Consider the following 20,081-nt stretch of genomic DNA (forward strand, 5'->3'; position numbering starts at 1 on the left):
GAAGCCCACCAGGCTCCTCTGTCCATGGGATTCTCTGGGCAAGAATACTGGAGTGGATTGCCACTTCCTTCTCCAGGGGATCTTCCCGACCCAGGGATCAAACCTGCATCTCCTGCACTGCAGATGGATTCTTTACCACTGTGACACTGCGGAAGCCCTCCTGAAGATAAGCATTTCTAATCTCCGTGTGGACATCAGAGAGAGGGGCATTCGTGTTCTCCAGAGAGGCATTCGAGAGGTCATGAAAACTCATTGCACTTCAGCTCGTGGTGGAAAGACAGAAACATTTCTATGGATATTTCAACCACTAGCTTGTGGGTGGAAGGATGTCCAGTGAAAAATTATCCACTCTTTCCCCCCAGATCTAGCAAAGAAATCTCTTCCCAGCATTTCATTTCCCCACCTCTTAGGGTTGAAATGACAGCTGCCTTCAGGACAATTCACTTCAACACTTGCTTAACAACTGAAGAAACCGAGGGGTGGCTATTTGGGTCTCTGTCCACTCTCTGGACCCCAGCCCCTGTGACACAAACATCTTAGTAACCTGTACATTGCCTCTCAGAAAGCCTCACGAATTTATCTGATGTTTAAAAGGAACAAACAAAGAAAGGCTGGAAGTGGCCATTCTAACCCCCGCCTGTTCAGTGTTAATGGGGGTGATACCGCCCTGATAATGGCATGGCAGGTCCTGCTTGTCCTGGGGTTTCAAAGGCGCTTTCAGATAAAGGATCCAAGAACAGCCCTGACACCCGGGGTGCCAGGCAACCAGTGGGGTGGCCTTGCCAGCCTCTCCCCAGGTCTGCCGAATTCTCCCAGTGTCTCCCAGGGTTGTCCACGTCTCTCTAAGTCTCCCCAAGTCTAGAATCCCTCAGCATGAGACACGCCTCCATTTCCTGAAAACAAACCCCAGGCTGGGAGCAGGACTCTGATGTCTTAGGGGGCAGTTGCTCCATCAGTAACCTCAGCTGCTCTTCCCAAGAGGCAGTTTTCTCTTCTGTAAAATAGAGAGGAGGAACATCTCCCAGGAGGTGATGTGCAGGGCCAGACAACACCCGCAGGGGAGCCACCTCAAAAGGCCATGCACCCTGAGAGCAACATGGGCTGCTGGAGGGGCGAAGCCTGACCCTTAAAGGCTACTGCCTCTGAGGACCGTGAGGGTCTTGAGTAGCTGGGTGGCTGCCCCAGGAAGTGTTCTCTCTCCCTGACACAGGGGCAGCTGCTAAGCTTTCCTGATCTCCAACCTCTGATCCAGAGGCGCAGGGCACTGGCAGGGGCCAGGGGGGCTTAGGACAGTCGTGCCCCAGGGGGCAGTGGGCCCCTCAGTGCCCTGCCTGGTGGACGTGTAATGTCTGTGGACCTGGGCAGGGACAGCTAAAGCAGGAAGCCAGAGGTGCTGGATCCGCACTACAGGCTGGACCCCAGGCCTGCAAAGGGGGGAATCCTTTGGATCTGTCAGCTCAGTAAAGGCAGAGGAAGGGCGGGGTAAAGCGCTGACCTGGAGCAGGACGCTGTCCATCCCAGGGTATCCGGCTGGCGAACCTGCCTCCTCTATCCAGGCTCGGAGGACCCACCGGATGCTGGGAGTGGCCCGAGGCCCATGCAGTCCTGAGAGGGGAGTGGGAGCCCCATGTTCACAGCCTGCTCTGGGCCCACGGGCCCACTGGCCCACTCTCTGGGGGACCCCATCCTTACTGTATTTTAGATTCCAAGGGGGATTAAATAAGGAGGTCAATCCTAGACAGACCCTCAAAAGTTTGGGATTCTGGTGTCATCTGTGGGCTGTCAGTGGGTCATGGGTTCCCAAGCGAGCCTGTAGGGTCAGGGCCTGGCATGAACTGTACGTCTGTCTGAGTGAAGCAAGTGTGGGTAAAAGCAGGGGCCCAGGCCTGGGAGGGCAGCACAGGGAAACTAGTAACTCCACTGCCCTCGGTCCTGCGATGACCTTTGAGGGCCCGCTGCTCCGAGGAGCCGTCCCTTGTCTGTCCTCAGGGCTGACTCAGAAGCTCTGGTGATGACCAGTCTGAACCTCACCAGGGATTGGTCCCCAGGGCCACTGGGTGTGCGGGGCAGGCAGCAGAGGCTCTGGAAGCTTAGCTGGTCCAGCAGTCTTTGGATAGGCAGGGCCCAGGCTGGGCTGCCCCCAGAATGTCTAAGCCAGTCCCTCTCAGTCTGGAGCTCATGTCCGCCATCCCTGGACAGGCTTTCAAGTCAGCATCACATGAGTCATCCCCACCAGAGCAGGCTTTACAGACGAGGGAAGTGCCTCTCCTGCAGTTCCGTGACAGCAGCAGTGGAGTCTGAAGACTTTTATCAAAATGCAAACTGGACCCCTTTTCCATCTCCCTCCTCAAATGAAGGCAACAAGATTCATGCTTCCCAAGCAGCCTGCCCAGAGTCCTCACTCAGGCCCTCATCCCTGATGTCTTCTTCCTCTTCCTCTTATCCTTCCTCCTTCCCTTCCTCCTCTTCCATCCCCCCAGCCTCTCATCCATCACTCACTCTCTCCCATCCATCACAGGGTCCGGACTGAAGTCCATGCCAAACGGCTGCAGGCAGCATCTCCTGGTAAGGTGTTTGGGGCCAGTAAAAAGACAAGATGCTGGAGCCTCTGGGCGGTCATCTCCTGGGGGATTTTCCTCCCAGAGACACTGGTCAGGCTGGCCCAGGGCAGGACAAGCACGCCAAGCTCCACTGCGTCTTCAGGGGAGTCAGCACACCATCAGGGAGACCCAAGCTTGTTCTTTAGATCCCAGGGGAGACCTCGTGGTCACTTCTTAGCGTTGTGCTGTGCTTTGTCGCTCAGTCGTGTCTCACTCTTTGTGACCCCATGGACTGTATCCTGGAGAAGGCAATGGCACTCCACTCCAGTACTCTTGCCTGGAAAATCCCATGGACAGAGGAGCCTTGTAGGCTGCAGTCCATGAGGTCGCTAAGAGTAGACATGACTGAGCAACTTCAGTTGCTTTCACTTTTCACCCTCATGCATTGGAGAAGGAAATGGCAATCCACTCCAGTATTCTTGCCTGGAGAATCCCAGGGACGGGGGAGCCTGGTGGGCTGCCATCTATGGGGTCGCACAGAGTCGGACACGACTGAAGAGACTTAGCAGCAGCAGCAGCAGTAGGACTGTATCCCACCAGGCTCCTCTGCCCATGGAATTCTTCAAGCAAGAATAATGAAGTGGGTTGCCATGCCGTCCTCTGGGGGATCATCCCGACCCAGGAATCAAACCTGAGTCTCCTGCATTGCAGGCGGATTCTGTACCAACTGAGCTACCAGGGAAATTCAGTCTCTTCTTAACATTGAGTCTAAAGTTAAGCTTCCGATAGAGGGCTTCAGTGGGCCCACAGAGACTCCGGCCACATCCAGGGCGACTTTGGCAGGTGAGCTGGGCCTGCCCTCTGCCTTGGCTCAGGTGCTGCCAAGAGTAACTCTGCTCCTGGGAGGCCCCTGGTTGTGCAGCTGCACAACAAAAGGGGACCCCTCAGAGCCTGGGTAGTCATCACTGTGGGGTCCCTGCTGTAAAGACAGGAGACGAGAGAAAGTCGAGGGGGCCCATCTCTAGTTTAGGGGTGTCTGACACCCCAGGACCTACTACCTGTACCAAGGAGTTCCAGAGGTCAGCCCCCAGTGACCCCGAGGACCTGAACCTCTAGTCTCCCAGGTTGGTGGGGAGAGAGGATATGGGGCTGCAGCCTGGACCCCTGAGGGTGCCAGTCACCTCTGAAAGCTCAGACTTGAGACTGAAAGAAGGGGCACACACTCCTTGGGTCCTGGGGTGCTTCACGCACATGAGGCTCATTATGGTCCATCCACGAGCTGTTCCCATGTGACCGAAGCTCCAGGAGCCAAGGCAACTGGAACCTTCTAGAAATACTTTCCTGGGAAGGGCCTCTGCCCCAAAGCACCACCCATGTTGACTCTTATGGTATCTGGCCTGGAAGAGACCTCTCCTCCCAGCTTCCTGCCAAGCTGGCCCGATGCCAGGAGGCTATCTGGGGTCTGTGGGGCAAACCTGTGAGCTGCCGCAAAGCTCAGAGGCCAGCCTGGAGGCTCCAGAGATGCAGGCCATTTCATCAGCATCGTTGCCACTTATGTCCAGCCTGCCTCAGGCTTGGTCCACAAGGTTTTACTTTGGCCCTGAAGGAGGTCAGGGCAGGGGACATGATCACCTTGCTCAGGCCCGGCCATTGCAGGCCCCACCCTCTTTGGTGAGCACCGCCCCTCCCCAGAGCCACGCACAGCTCTGTCCCCATGGACCCCGAGGGGCCTCAGAGAACGAAGCAGCCGGGCGTCCTAATCCCTGTCCACCCCCGCCTGGCAGTGCTCTCCCAGGCCTCCGCTGCGCGCCAGGCTGAAAGGAAGGCTGATAAATGAGTCTGGAGGGAAACAAGGCTGCTTCTACTTGTAAAAGGTCATTGCGACTTTGTTCTGGGTGAGGGTTTATCTCCGCCGCCACAGGGACAGACAATGCCTCGGGCCTAAATGGCAGAAATCTTAGCTCCGCTCCTGAAATGGCTGTGCTGATAAGCCAGAATGGACTTGAGAGAGATCTGAATGGGCAAGGAGGGGATGGAGGTATTTCTGAACATGATTGAACAGGGACGACACAATGGGATGTGCAATTAGACTGGGCATTAGCCCAGGAGGCAGGGACGCGGCCTGAAAGCCAGACAAGGTACTTCCTGCGGCCCACTGGGGGCTGGTGATCCCAGCCCCGCGCTGCCTGGCCAGGAAGAGGGTGCGCAGCTGGGACAGAAGGGCAGGATGCGGTGCATGCACACCCTGGGCACTGCCCGGGAGGCCGGTGCCTCTCTTCAAGCCACTGCCTGGAAACACTGCATCATGTGTCGCAGGTAGCCGGGCACACAGGTGAGCAGGGAGCACGCTGACTCCTGAGTGATGACAGGGCATCCTTGACTCAGCATCTTCCCACTCCAAGGAGGAGACACCACCACCTACACCAACGGGCATCCCATCGGCTGACTTGAAATATCACCTTTAGGCCATTTTGCTCTCTGTGCTCTAAACAATGTGAAAGCAGGCAGGGGCCACCATGCGCCAGAATGCTGACTCCGGCTGTTCCCGTGGGGCCTCCTGCTGTGCGCCCAGGCTGACCTCTCACACTCAAAGGGCGTCCTGGCCTGACCCGGCCTCCATCAGAGCAAACCCAGCCACATCTCAGTGTCCTGTGGGCCCAAGAGAGCGGAGGAAGCACCACGCCAGCCCTGGACAGAGCAGGAGAGGACGTCCTGCAGGAGATCTCCGGCGGCCACTGCCCCTCGACGGGCGGGGAGTGGTTGGGTCACCCTGGTTTCTGGCTGAGCCGAAGTGGCCTGTGACATGATGAGAGCACATTCCTAACCTGGAGGTGACCAGCCCACAAAAATTCTCACCTCGAGAGAAGCTCTGATAAGCAGGCCTGGCGGGGAGGTCCACACCCTGTCCCATGACCCAGGGAGACCTTTTATGGCCTGCGAGGCCTGGGACGTTCATCTGACCAGCAGGGAGGGAGGGAGCGGATGACAGGCTGGCCAAGGCCGTGCTGGGGGTCCCCGGGGAGCCGCCTGGCCAGTAGCTGCCCGCGCTCAGAGGGGCTGCCCTCCAGCCCGTTATACTCTATAAGAGGCCACTGTTGGGAAAGTACTTGACATAATCTGTCTGTGTAAATGAGCGATGCTGCAGATGCCTCAGTCTCAGCAGGTGGATCCCACCACATGCTTCCTGAAGGCAGGGTCAGCCTGGAGAAGGCAGGGCCACGGGCGGCCCAGGCCAAACCTGAGAGCCACCCCGGCTGGGCCAGCAGTGCAGGTGCAGAGAGAGGAGGCCAAGGGCTATGTCTGGACCACTCCCTGCCTTACTGGTCCCCATTCCCATGGAGGAGCTGAGGCCTGGACAGAGTGGTGAAGACAGAGTACCCACGTGGGCTGGGGGCTGCTCTAACTTCTGGGGAGGGGTCAGGGGGCTGCCCAGTCCCTGGTCTCAGCACATGCTGTCTGCATGAACTGCAGAGTCAAGAGGCAGGGCTGAAGGAAGCTGCCTGAGGGTCCCTTGCCTGGTCTCCTGCCCCTATGCCAAACTACCCTATGACCCAGCGGGACTCCCTTCCCTCTCTAGGGCTTGGACCTCCCACCTGCACAGTGAAGGTGAGAAATGATGATGCACCAGGTAATCTCCAGGCATGACATGGACAGCTGGTGTCTGGGCCTTCCCCCCAACCTTGACCATCACTGCAATGCCCTTGGGAGGGGGGTCTTGTCGCTTGTCAGTTTCCAGGGGGCTACCCACCCGAGGAGAGCCATGCTAAAGGCTAGCTGTATGGTGGGGGTGGGATCCTTCTGTTGGTGGCAGCCAGGCTGCTCCCAGCTCTGGGGTCCAGCAGTGGTGGGACACACAGGGCGGGTCGGGGGAGTGCAGGTAGATTCAAGTGAAGCCTCTTTCTCTGGGCTTCCACCCATAAATGGAGAATTCCTAGTGCCCCCTCTTCCACTGCTAATTAGAACGCAGGTTCTTGGGGACTCCCATAAGGAATTCTAATCCATTAGGTAAGGGTGGGGCTTCCCTGGTAGTTCAGACGGTAAAGAATCTGCCTGCAGTGCAGGAGACCTGGGTTTAATCCCTGGTTTGGGAAGAGCCCCTGGAGAAGGAAATGGCAACCCACTCCAGTATTCTCACCTGGAGAATTTCAGGGACAGAGGAGCCTGGTGGGCTACAGTCCATGGGGTTGCAAAGAGTCAAACATGACTGAGTGACTTACACACACACACACACACACACACACACACACAGAGGTAAGGGTGGGGCCCTGAACCTGCATTTGAAGGCGCCTCAAGAATTCTCAACACAATCACTTGAGAACCATAGCTTCACGGAATCAAAGCCTGAGGCAAACGGGTGAAAAAGATTTTCTTTCGGATGGGGGTGGAATCTGGGTTTTGTGCCTCACAGACTGATCTTCTGGGATGGGGTCCCCACAGTTCCTGCTTGAACTGAACACATCTCCCACCAGCCAGGCTCCCAGCACCCTGGGACCATCTCAGAATCCTGGCTCCAGCAAGGTTGAAAGCTGCCTCTGGGATCCAGAGAATTTCACAGTGGGGCGCCCAGGGGGTAGGCATTAATGCCTGCCAGTCCCAGTGCAGTCCATGGGGCTGGGGCATGGGATCTGACCACAGACAGAATGAGAATCACAAATCAGGAAGAGCCTGGCATGGCTGGCATGTGCATACAGCAGACGCCTAGTGAATGCCAGGGCTTCCTTCTTGTCCACCCTCCTGGCCTGGTCAGCCTGCCCCAGCCTCACCAGTCCTGCCCAGCACAGGGACCCAGGTGCCTTTGTCATGATCCCTGAATGTGTGACCCCACTTCCCTTAAGGATAAAAGAGAAAGAAGGAGGAGGGGGGACGAGGAGACAGAGAGCCAGCAGGAAGGGTGAGCCCGGGTCCCGGGCGAAGACGTCATCCCCTCCATCTGCCTTCCTCTCACTTCCTTCTGACAACCTGAGGCTAGTCCACATCTCTGGTTCACAAGCAGCCATTCTGGGGTGAGGATGGGCTTGTGTCACCGGTGTATATGTGTGTGTGTGTGTGTGTGTGCGTGTGTGTGCGTGTGTGAGAGAGATGCGGATGGTAAAATACCATTTAAGAAGTTGGTATTCATGGACGTCTCTCGAATATGAAAAGAAAATATTTATTTCCTTTTTCGCTTGTGAATCAGAATGCTCTATTTAAAGAAAGTACCCTCTGCTGGACTGTGGCTGAGTTATTACCCCTTAAGGAAATAAAGAAGAACTACCAGGGAGGTATTCTTAGTCATTCTCTGTCCTTTTTCCGAAAATTCCTTATATACCCGCGCCTCGGAGCTGGGCCGAAGATAGTGCAGGGTTTCATGGCATTCTTGGGCTAAAAACGTCTGGACCTGATGTCATGGTGCTTGGGAGAGATGGCAGAGGAGCTGCACTGGGAGCGGTTCCTGGGGAAACGAGATGGCGCGGGCCTCTGTGGCCCCCACCCCTCTGCCCCAGCGCTCCCAGGCCGCCTCCCACTCGGCCCTGTTCCCACAGGATGGCCCCCTTGTCGAATCCGGGTTCCCAGATTTCCCAGATAAGAGGTCCCCAGACCTGTTAACCATCCAGGTGTTGTTTCCACGGGTGTGAACGTTCACTGAGCGGTGACTTACGACTTTGGACGCTTTCTCAATATACGTGATGCCTCCTAAACACATTCAGAAAATCACTATGGAAAGAGAAAAGCCCTGCCACGTTTCTAGGCCTAAAATAAACCCCAGACAGCGCAGAAGCAGAGTCAGTGTAAGGGGTGAATTAGCTGGCCGGGCAGAGGAGGGCAGAGTACAGACAGCTTCCGGGCTCCCGGTCCCTGGGGGGTGGGATGCGCCCAGGAAGGTCCCAGTGTGCATTCTGGTGCTGCAGAGAGAAAGGACAGGCAAGGACAGGGACCAAGAATACCACACCCTGCGAGTGAGGCCGTCGGACCAGCAGGAGGCCCAGTTTTTGGAGCTGAAACCAGTCCTGGCCCCCTGTGCCAGCCTGGCCACAGTACTTTCCCGCACGGCTGGAATTCCAAGAGTAAACACAATAAGACAGTCTAAGAGTGAAATAAAAAGGAGCAAGGTGCACCCCCACCCCCGACTGTGTCAGCAAGAGCACACACTGTTACAGCTTTAGGGTGAAGGATGCACAGAAAATGCTGGAGTGTGGTCCCTGCAGGGAATGCGTGTGGAAGAAAGTGGAAGTGTACGTGTGCGTCACACAGCATGGCCGCCTGCACTGGCCTCAGGGTGCCTCTGGGATGAGCCAGTCCTTGCAGGAGCATCGCCTGTTGAAGTGTCAGGTTACCCTCAGCGAGCCATGGCAAATCGTCCCCCTCACCTGGACCCCCCAGTGGAGGGATCACAGCGGGAGAAGGGTGGTGGTCCTCTCGGAAACCTCTGCTCCGTCAGTGCTCCTAGCTGTGCCCTCCTGCCAGGGCCCCTAACACAGATGCTGCAGGCCTGAAAGGATTCCCCCCTCTCTCTTTCCAGACTGGCTGCTCTCACCCACACGGCACATTCTAAGTTCCTGGGAGTTTTCACAAACCCAGGGAGGATTGTTGGAACTTCTGGTGCAAAAACCAAGACCATCCTGGACAGATACACATGGCTGGTCCCTCCATTTGGCCAAAGCCTGGCATCTCTGGGGTGGGGTCTGGGCACCTGTATTTCTGATGCTCCGGGGGTTTCCATATGAGACCCACTGACAGAGATCTCTGCTCTCAGGTCTCAGATGCCCTGGAAACACCTGAAGGACAGTCCTGACCTTCAAGTACCAGCTGTCACATTTTTCTCTGCAAACTTGGCAGCCGGCCATTGTTCAGTCAGGGCTTGCCCCTCCTCCCAGGCTAGGTGAACCTCCTCTTGGAGTCACCTGGAATGCCGGAAGGGGCTGCTGGGCCCAGCTTTCCTCTCCCGCTGCTCTGGGGCTGCGGGTCCATCCACAGGGCTGGTCAGGGCAGAAAGTGCCCAGATCCTGAGGCTGCTGATGATTCTGGGGTGCAGAAGAGGTTGTCCATTGGCTGAGCGGCAGCTCCGCTTCCACAGAGGCTGCTGGTGATGAAACATCTGCATGTCCAGACTCGCCGCTGGTCACTGCTGGTGTTTCTCCTGGAGGATGGACATTTCCTTCCTGAATCCTGGGGAATGGCAGTTCTGGCTGTGGTGGTGCTCATGGCCTTGTCCCTGTGGGGGCCAGACAGGAGCCCACAGCACCAGGAGGTGAAGGCAGAAGGGGGCAGAGTGCCGGGAGGTCAATGCAGGGGGCATGGCGCTGGGAAGCTCATGCTTCTGGGGCCACCAGAGGCATCCAGTTCGTCTAGGCGATGAGTCAAGCACACACGTTTGTCTCTAGGTGGCCGGGGTTTCTTATTAGGTCATTACATAGCAGGAAGTAGAGAGGCTTAAAGCCCATTCCCAGGAGCCTTGGGAACTCTGTCCCAGGGGAAGGTGGGTGCTCCATTATAGCAGGAGTATTGACTTGATGGCCTGAGGGGCAGGGAGCCTTGGGGTGTTTGTGAGTCTGTGCTGGCATCTGTGGCCAGCTCAGCAGGACAGAGGACAGGGTCCTTGAAGCCAGAGTGTGAGGGTGTAAGTGCAGAAGAAAGAAGAGGAGGCCTTTTCCCACGGAGATCAGGGGCTCAGCTGGGGCCATGTGGTTGCAGTCTTGGGGTGCCCACCTGACCCCCAGCAAGGCTTGGGCAGGTGTCAGGGGCCGGGCACAGAGGCCAGAGCCCCAAGAACACCTGCCCCTCTCTATCTGTCTCAGTGAATGTGGTCTCAGCCCTTAGACCTAGAAAAGCATCCTCAGTCCTCGGATCTCCATACCACATGTTTATGCATGTGTCACGAGCCTTGGGAAACCCCACCATATTCTGTCCCTGAGATGTTAGAGGCCAAGCTCCCACTGTGTTGACACCCTGAGTCTCAGGGAACAGACACCCCACTGGGCTTCCTCGTCTTCCTGCCACTTGGGACCAAAAACAGACCTTTAGCTCCTCCTTAATTTAAGGACACATGGCCCCAGCTTGGAAGAGGAAGCATTATTTCTTCTAAAAATATATACATGTAGGGGGACCAGTGGGCACAAGCAGAGCTCACTTCCTCAACCCCATGCCCTTCTTCAGGGTCAGGGGTTCTGGATCATCACTCAGTCTCACATTCACAACAGTGTCTCAGAATCTAAGCATGCAGAGCTGGGTACCAGCCCTGGCCTGGAACATCCCTACCTGGCATCTCTGGATGTTCTGGCAGCCCATGGTCCACAGGGGTGGCCGTCAGGTCCTGCCCTCACCAGAGCCGTCCAGGGAGAGCGGAGACCCCAGAGGCACTGGCTTGGGGACCGCATGACTGTAGCACTGGAGAGACGGGGCAGCCTTTCCCCGCTGACCCTGGAGCTTCCCACAGTCCCTGGGCCAGACATAGACGTTTGTTGATTGAGCAAATGAACATGTGTATTAATATTCAGGAACCACGGCCAAAAGGATGAGGTAATCCACTCGAGTAAATTCTTCAGATAATTGAAACCCCATCAATTCACGTTAACATTTTCCACCAGCTCCTTAAACAGAGGCAGACGTGTTTTTTTTTTTTTTTGACAGACGTTGCCTGAGTGTCGGTTACAGGCTGGGCAGCGCGCTGGGCACCAGAGAGCCCGCCTTTCTGGGGGAGACAAGCAGAGCCGGGTGCTTTCAGTGTGCAAATGGCTCCCGTGCCTCCCCTTGGGGGCCTGTGCGGCCGCCCCAACCCAAGCACAGCTGCGGGGTCCCGCCTCGGGGCAGGTGGCACCTCCGAGGAGCGGGTTCCACAGCCGGCTCCCTCGGGCCTGCCACTCGCAGCCATCTCTTAATTAGCAAAATAAACAGCACAATGATAAATGTCATGATTTACTCAACAAATGATCAAAATCATTGTTTTTCAGACCCTGGGGCAATAGAATGCAATCACGAGGTGATTTATTCTGGGAGGGTGAGTGGTGGCTGCGTCAGCGGGCAGGCTGTGTCTGGAGGGGAGGGGCTAGGAGTCCTGGGCAGGGGACAGACACCTCCCTTTGAGATGGAGCCCAGGGAGCCGTGTTCCACTCACCCCCAAGCTCCTGTCTGTGTCCAAGGACATGGCTGCCAGGTCCGGGTGCATGGAGAGCAGAGCTGTGCTTTTTCCCCAAAATGAGGAACTCACTTCCGGCCTCCCTCAGAACACTCAGGGTCAGGGTAGGGGGAATATTTAGAATCATCAAATTTTCCTGACGCCCATGTGAAGACAAAGCAGGTGAACAACAGGAGGAGGATACCCAGCCATGGGGCTAACCCATGCCTTCCTGTTTCGCTCAAGTAAAATTCCTGCACAAACCAGGATGCTCCTGCTACCTTGACCCTGAAAGGTGCGAGGTCACCCACGCCACCCCAGCAGGGACAGAAATGCTTTTGTCAGAAGGGTCGAGTCACCAGAAACCTCACCACAGAAAGAAAATGACGTGGGACCCTTGGATTTCAGTTAAGTGAAATGGCCCAGAACAGGAATTCTGTTCTCCCAGTACAAAGAAAATTGTTTCAGTGAAATGACGGTAAGAATCATCAGTTTGACCTTGATTTTGAGCCAGTCCTCCGAGAGACACCCGTCCTGTGTCTGCAAGGGGATCTCCCTAGATCTTCCTCCCCTGCTGCACCTCCAGACCAGACCCCGTGGGAGCAACCATGCTCTGACCCAGGCTAGGACACAAGCGCAGCTGTCACCCACCGCCCCTCAGGATCCAGAACCATCCTGGCTCCTCTCAGAGCTGCTTTGCCATCTTTGCTAGAAGATGGTCTGTTCGTCTTCAGTGACTCAATGCCATGTAAACCGTAGTCACATCAAATCACACTGACTGACAACGCTCAAGTACTGTGGTGACACTGAGTAATGACACATGCAACATTCAGGACTGGACTGTGGGCCTGCGGGTGCTGTCCCCGGGCCCTGCCTCAGTCTGTCTGGCGTCCCCAGCCGGGATGCTCAGACACTGACGCTGTCCTAGTGATCGTCTTTGTTCCCAACCCTTCACGGGGCTGAGCAGACCGCAGGCCTGGAGCGGGCATTTGCAGGGTGCAAGGACACAATCAGCCACCTTACTCGGGACTTGGGGTTCCTCTGGAGGCCCCTCTGCTGTCCGGAGCCATGGAAAGGTCTAGATTCTGGAGCCTGGCTTCTCCACTCCTGGTCTGGGCCCTGTTTGCAGCAGAGTGAAGGTAAGGACCATACCTGTCCGTCAAGGGCAGTGAGGCCCACTGACAGACACTGTCACCAGGAGGAGGACACAGGAACCAAGTGACACAGCAGTCTCCTGTTTGGGGACATAAGTGAGGCTATTTGACTTCTGCCCAGAGATCCAGGGAGCTAGAAAGAAACCACCTCAACCTCATGATTTATTTCAGGCCAAAGCAGGTTCACCATGGGTTTGGGGGTGCCCAATTCTGCTCTTGGGGCTTGACCATGACCACGGCGACGCCAACAGCTGCTCATGACTGTGTTGGAGGGGATAGGACAGGAGGCCAGGAAGCCCAGAGATGGCCCCAGAACAGGTGGTCAGGCCTGAACTCGCCAAGGAGACAAGGTCAGGCAAGTCACACAGTGCATCTGGAACACGACGTGAGGACGTGGACGCAGAGCAAATATCTGCCAGGGCCGGCAGGAAAGGTGGCAGTCAGGTCTGGGCCCCGGAATCAAGGTGCTGCCTGGGGTGGGGCAGGAGGCACCTCGGAGGGGAGCGATCCCGCACGTACACAAGGACAAATAATATCGCAAAGTCAACAGGTGCCGGGGAGATAACAGCACGGCCTGTACCAGGCCCGGCACCGGGGGCGGCCGTGATACAGGCCGTTTCTTTAAAATTAGAGCAAACAGAGGCCTGCATCTGAACCAATGAGAATCAGGTCACCTCAAGGTCATCCATCACACTACATGAAGGGTTCGTTTACCCTCCAACATCTGAAGCTGTCTCCTAATTCAGTAGTCCGGGCCTTTCTGAGCACATCACACAAACCCCAAAATTCCTCCTGAAAATAGCCAGGTGGGAAGTCCAGGACAGGCCATCCTACAGCCCAAGCCACTTACCGGTCACATCATGTGAACACACTCTTCTCGGCCCAGCGAGGGCCACCCTGTGGATCTCTGAAGAGCATATGAGCTGCCCCCAAGAGGGCCTCACCTCCCAACTCCTCACTTTGCTCCCTCCCACCTGTTCTGCAGGTGACCCGACCTTGACAGGCACACACACAGAGTCAGCCACCTGGGAACAGCAGGGGACAGGCAGGCCGGTTCACACAGTGCAACTGTGGCCTCCACCACTCAGCCATGGTGAGTCCTGGCACGCCTGCTCCTTCATCCATCTGGTCAACCCACTGCCTCTCTAAACCTTCAAAGCCATCCACGGAGCTCGGGCTGTCAGCTGGTAGGGGGCTTCTGCATCCTCTGATGTCCATACCTCATGTGCTACCACAAACCCGCTTGCAGGAGAATCAGGGTGTCCAGCGTTTGGGGGGCCCCCATATCCTCCCTTGTGAAGGGAATGGGGGTCTCAGGTCTGCAGTACCACCACCAGCACATGGCTAAGCCAGACTCTGTGAGACCTTTTCAGAGGGTTTCAAAAGCTGATGGACCAGACCGGCGGAGATGTTCAAGGGCTGCTGAGGGTCCCCTGAGGGATGCACAAGGGTCATGCACTGTGCACCCCGAGTCTTCAGGGAACAGTGATGTCCCCAAGAGAAGCCTTCTAGATGGTAAAGACTCATCAGAGGGCAAAGATGGCCCCTCACTGACCACAGACCCTGAGAGACACACAGCATGGGAACTTTTCCAAAGCCAACGAGCAGTTGGGGGAGTCAGCTCCCCGAGCCCCACCACCTTGAACCACTGGCAGGGGATACAGCTGCCGGCCCCACAGGTCCCTCTTCCCTCCTTGGATGGCTCTCCCCTTCCTAGCTCTGACCACCATCCAAGCACTTTTGGAAGTGGTGAAACACCCAGGAGGAATCTGGGTTGGCACTTGCATTTTCCGTCCAGGCAGGGTCCCTGCCCAAAATATCACTGCACGCTGGCTCTGTGGGGCCTGAAGAGAGGCCAGGACTAGAGGGGAGTGTGCTTTCCTGGGGCCCTGGTCCTTAGGAGACCACCTTGAAAGCCCCCTGAACTGGGGCCCAGTGTCCCTCGTGGTCAGAGCAGGATGCTTCCAGAGGAAGGGCCCTTTCATGGCTGTCAACCCCCACCCCCCACCTAATCAGCCTCCCTCTCCAGGTCACACGCAGCCTCCAGGACTGCCGAGCCAGGCCTGGATCATCAGGGAAATCAAAACCACAAGACTCTCCTCTCTGCCCCTGCTAATCTGAGAAGCGGGAGCTCCTCTTAGGGAGCCAGCTGACCCGAGCAGATCAGCAGGAGGCCCAGGGCATGGATGCACCTGGGGCATCTAGGGCAGTGTGGCCACCAGACACGTGCTGCTCTGCCTGGAGTTGGGCCCCCATCTGAGGACTTTCCCGGGAGCAGAGACCTTGTTCTGGGAGACTCCCATCGATCCCCAAAGTCCTGCGGAGATGGCAGCCTTAGCACCTAAGATCCAGACGGGAAGCTCGAGGGGTTTAAGACATGAGCTCATTAAAGACACATTTCCGGGAAGAGAGCGGGTGCGGCGGACGGGGGCCTCCCAGCGTCCACTAGGCCTCTGGTGTTTTTGGAGTCGCGTCATGCAAGCCGCGGGATAAAATAAGCCTGGGAAATTCAGCACTCTCTGCGACCCAGCCTCCCGCCTCAGGCAGCACCGTCAACCCGGTTTTATAAATAGATGAACCACGAGACAAACGGCCGCCATCAATCACACGCGCGCGCGGCAGGGCTCACCTCCCATCCGAAGTCCGCCTCGTTCAGCATGGCCCGGGGCGCCACCATGTACGGGCCGAACCGCTCCCCCACCTCCATCTTCTTCTTGGCCCAGATGCCCAGGCCGGCGCCGGGGATGGAGGATTCCCGGAGCTCGAACCCCGGGGGGATGCGGATGTCCTCAGGGATGTAGACCGGGGCCTCATATGGCGAGCCTTCCTTGGGTGTGGGGAAGGGGGACGGCGGCCCCATGGGGATGGGGGACATGATGCTGTCCTCAGTCTCGTCCTCCGCGCTCTCGCCCGCCAGCAGGTCGGGGTCCGGCCCGTACATGTTATTTACAATGTCGCCGTCACCTGGAGGAGACAACACAGAGTCAGCCTGTGCAGCTCCGCTTCTGGGCCCCAAGTTTAGGGGCCGCCCGGGACAGGGGACAGAAGAGAAACGGGCTGGCCACCCCCCACTCTGCTAGGAGCCCCCCACCCACCTCTGCTAGGGGCTCCCAGGGGGAGGTTCCAGCAACACTTGGGGAACAATGTGGACCCCCTAGGTCAGCAGAGTTCTCCCCAGGCTCCCAAAGCCCCTGGCAATGGCTGAGGACACACTGGCCCATTCTGCATTAGGGCAGGAGGGACGCCCACACTCTATGGGATGGGCACAGCCAGAATGCAAACACTCTTGGGGGCTCCACTCTGGGGGGTTGGTGATGAGGCATTCATTCTGGAACCAGTTTGTGTCTGCAGCCTTGGAATTGGGGAATGGGGCAAGTCCCAAGATCTCGGGGGGGACTCAGAACTTGAGCTATGTGAAATTTGGGATGCTCTGGGACGGAGGTGGTGTGGGAGTGTACTGGGGCTGGGGAGGGTTCCTAGAAGTCCCCTTACTACTTAATGGCATATTAGGACAGAGGCCTGCTGAGTCATGAACTCGGGAGCCCTGGGGGCTCCCAGATCACGGGACTAAGCAAAAGGGTCTCCAGCTTGTCTGTCCGGTGTGGCCCTTTCTTTGGGGTCCAACCTAAGAGGCAGCTGTCCCCAGAAGAGTGCCGCCTGGAAGTCCACCTGAGGGTGGCCCTGAGCACAGAAGAGGTAATGAAGAGTGGGAAGGGCAAGGGGACAGGGCGAGCGAGCTGGTCAAACAGCCAGAAAACCAGCTTCACTCCGGCATCAGCCTTACAGTGCCAAACGGGGAGGCCAGGGGTGAGGATCCCACCAATGTTCACCCCCAGGCCCCCCAAGGGCAGCAACACATGAGAGGATCAACAAACGTGGTCCAGACGCACAACAGGCTGTTCACATCAATATAGATGAAGAAGATCGACCTCACAGGGGCAGCGCGGGCGCGCCTCGCGAGTGTCACACCGAGTGAAGGAGGCTGGACGCAAAGGGCCACGAGTCCTAAGATTCCATTCATGCCAAATGTATGGACAAGAGGCAAACCCACAGAGACAGGACCCGTGATGGTGGGGTAGGGGTGACTGGTTGGTGGGCCTGGGGTCTCCTTTGGGAGATGAAAATGTTTTGGAACCAGACAAAGGTGGCAAGCGTGCCCCTGAATTGTACACTTTAAAATGGTCCGTTTTCACGTGAGGTGGCTCTCATTCGTAAGATTAAAAAACTCAGAGAAGAGAGACAGGAGGAGGGGGCTGGGGGTGGGAGGCGTGGCAGGTGAGCTGCTCCCCGCTCGGAGCCTGATGACCTCTGATCCAGATGCTTCCGCCCTCCTTCTCGGACTTGAAAACCTCAGAAAGGGACCCAAACACTGTGGTCACCCTGGCTCTCATCTCTTGGCCCCCTCCCCATTCCCTGACATGGGAGGGTAGGAGAGACGTCTCCAGGCAGAGGGGAACTTCAGGGTCCTCACACTGACTCAAACTGATGCGCAGGAGAAATAACAAAATGTTTTCTTTCAAAAGAAACCGAAGTCTTAAAAAATGATGGGGATAACATTTATTTAATTTAGCAGTGTTCACAGAAGTAATTATTATCTTTTAAGTGGCCAACGGTTCCTTTTTAACTGACTCATAGGACCCTTTCAAAACTGCAACAACAGAACGGCAGCTGGTGTGCACCCATCCCAAGGACCCAAGACTGCTGAGGATTGAAAGACCACCCCCAGCCCTTCCTGGGGCGCGTACACCAAGGTGAATTGGGAGGAGTAATTAACATGCCACCTTATTATGTGACCCGGTGACTGCACGGAGCTCCAGCAGACTTGGGTGGGACACCCCCTCCACCCAGGGTCTGATACCTTTGCGTCCGGCTGGTGAGGAGCCCAGCCCCTCGTGTGAAGGCACTGGGCAGAAAGAAGGACCTGTTCCTATCCATGCATGCCCATCTCAGGGCTCTTTTTTGTTTTTCTGGGTGGTTTTTCTTTTTTTCTGTTTGAATTCTACTTCCCCAAACTCCTCACCTACTGGAGGAAAATCAACGCTTGAAGGGCATGTTTAATTTACTGGCCGAGCAAACAGCTTAGGAGAGAAGGCGGTGTTTCCTGCTGATTAAAGGAAAGCTGTGCATTGCCCGCCTCCCACCCTCTGCGGTCACTGGGGTTAAGTGATTGCCTGGAGCCACCAGGAAAGCCCAGGTCTCGTTTGGCTGCCCCATGGCCGGCGGAGATCGTGGGGAGGCTCTTTTTTGGACATGGCTGAGAGGAGGCCTAAGGGTGCAGAGAAAACACCTGGAAAATAGGAGATGAACTGAACAGCCCCCGAGGCCCCTCAGGAAGCAGAAGGCTGTCCGGACGCTGCTGAAGCCTGTGTAGGATGAGCACAGACTGTCCTCTCCTGAGGTCCCTGAGCAGCAGGGAGGCTGGATGGAAAGGCCCAGAGCCCCAGCCAGGCTGCCCTTGGGACCACCAGCCCCTGGTGGTCCTGAGGAGCCCCTCAGCCCAGGGCTGGCAGGTATTTCCAGGGAGGGGGTGTCATTGCCCCTGGCCCGTGCCCCCTGCTACCCAGGCCTCTGACCCCCGGCACATTCCCAGCCCACGCTCCCTGGAAGGGCCGGAGGCAGTGCCAAGAGCAGGAGGTTTTTACGACCTTGGCATCTAGGCTGGGGGCAGCGTTATTCACTCATCAGGGGACCGAGGTCCTTCACTGGGGTTTTGCGGTTGTTTTAGGCTCAGGGTTCATGACTGAGTCTGTCATTCCCAACATTTCTCCCAGGAGATCAACCCAATAATAAAAGCAGAGAGGAGAGGAGAGCAGACGGTGTAGGCAGGGACAGGAAGAAGAGGAGAGCCACAGAGGACCCACGGCCACAGCGGTGAAGCCACAAAGCACCTGCCTTGGGGCTGGGTCCCAGCCAGGGAGCCGGGCTGGGGGCAGACTTCACGCTGAAACCCAGTTTGGAGCTTGTCTGCCCCTCTAACCCAGATCCCTGAGCACACTCCTCCCCACCCAGAAGCCCCATCCAAATACCAAGCCAAGCCCAGGATTTCAGGGTCTGGAGAGAGAGGAGGCCCCAGTGAACAAGATCGTGCCCGATTGGCCAGGGCAGAGGGTCCTTCCTGTATCATCCCCACAGGGCTGATGACCCTGTCCTGGCCAAACAAGCAGCATCCCAAGTCGGGGGTGATTAGGGTGAAAAGACCCCCCCGCCCTTCCCTGATTCTGTAGCTCCTGGCTGCTCATAACCCGGGAATCAGCAGATTTAAGCCTTGACCTGCGGCCAGGGGGAGCATGAGGGGGGCTTCTCTGAGTCAATATGAGGGGGTGTTTTGTTCTGGTTCCTCCTTCACTGAATGGCAGGGTTTGGAGGAGAAGCCATGAAACCACACAGGGCTCTGGGAGGCTGTGGGCTACCCCCTGGAGCCGGGAGTGACAGAGTGTGTGTATGAGTGCATACATGTGAGTGCATACATGTGAGCACATGTGAGTGTGCATATGTGTGACGACAGCAGGTGTGTGTGTTGAGCGTGTAAAAGGAGGCAATGAATCCTGAGCAGCAGGCCTGAGGCCACCTCAGCCAGCACCCTGCCTTTTCATGGTCCTGTGGGTGGGAAGGTCATGGCTGCCTCCCCCCAGAGACCCCAAGAAGAAGGGAGGAGAAAGCCCCTCTGTGGGGGTCCCGTATCCCTCCAGCACGAGGCAGTCCCACCACGGGCTGGGAGGTTCCCGGGGTCACCCTGCTGCAGCCTGCTGAGAGGCCAGGTGTCACGTGTTTCTCAGGAGAGTAGCCGTTAGTAGAAGATGCTTCTTGAAAACCCGGGGGCTCCCTCCAGTGCAGAAGTGAGCTAAGATCCCACCTTTAAGTGGTTCACTGAGGGGTGCAGACTCTTGGAGGTGAGTGGGGACTAAAGGCAATCAATCGATCTACCCCAATCTGGAGTTTCCTGGAGGCTCTTTGGGTCACCCTGGACCCTGAAATCTAACGGAGGTGTCCACGTGGTATCTCAGGAGGTGTGGGGGAGCAGGGAGGCCAGTCCTGAACAGCAAGTACAGATCAGGGCCCTGAAACTAGCCTAGCCTATCCTCCTGACCCCCAACATATGGGGTCACATCGCTCTCCTCCAGAGCCAGGGAGCACAGAGCAGAAGGACCCACACCCCAACAACATGCCCCCTGCACCCAGGCACCTAGGCCAGGCCTGTCCTGGGGCACCAGGGCCCGGATCCCAGCTCCCAGCCTGGCAGGCTGCTCCCCAACACTGCCCTGGTCCAGGAGGACCTTCTCATTTAGGGGATGCTCA

At 57.0% G+C, this 20,081-nt stretch overlaps 1 protein-coding gene across 3 annotated transcripts in view; it reads right to left on the bottom strand.

Moving 5' to 3' along the window:
* PRDM16 (PR/SET domain 16) overlaps positions 1 to 20,081 on the bottom strand; it is a 411,934-nt gene that overhangs the window by 290,476 nt on the left and 101,377 nt on the right. For all 3 annotated transcript variants that reach the window (XM_024976786.2, XM_024976785.2, XM_024976787.2), the window contains exon 2: positions 15,415 to 15,749. In XM_024976786.2, the coding sequence (XP_024832554.1) occupies positions 15,415 to 15,749 (335 nt within the window). The remainder of the gene's footprint in view (positions 1 to 15,414; positions 15,750 to 20,081) is intronic.

This window comes from Bos taurus, chromosome 16 (genome assembly GCF_002263795.3).
Source record: "Bos taurus isolate L1 Dominette 01449 registration number 42190680 breed Hereford chromosome 16, ARS-UCD2.0, whole genome shotgun sequence".
Classification (NCBI taxonomy): domain Eukaryota; kingdom Metazoa; phylum Chordata; class Mammalia; order Artiodactyla; family Bovidae; genus Bos; species Bos taurus.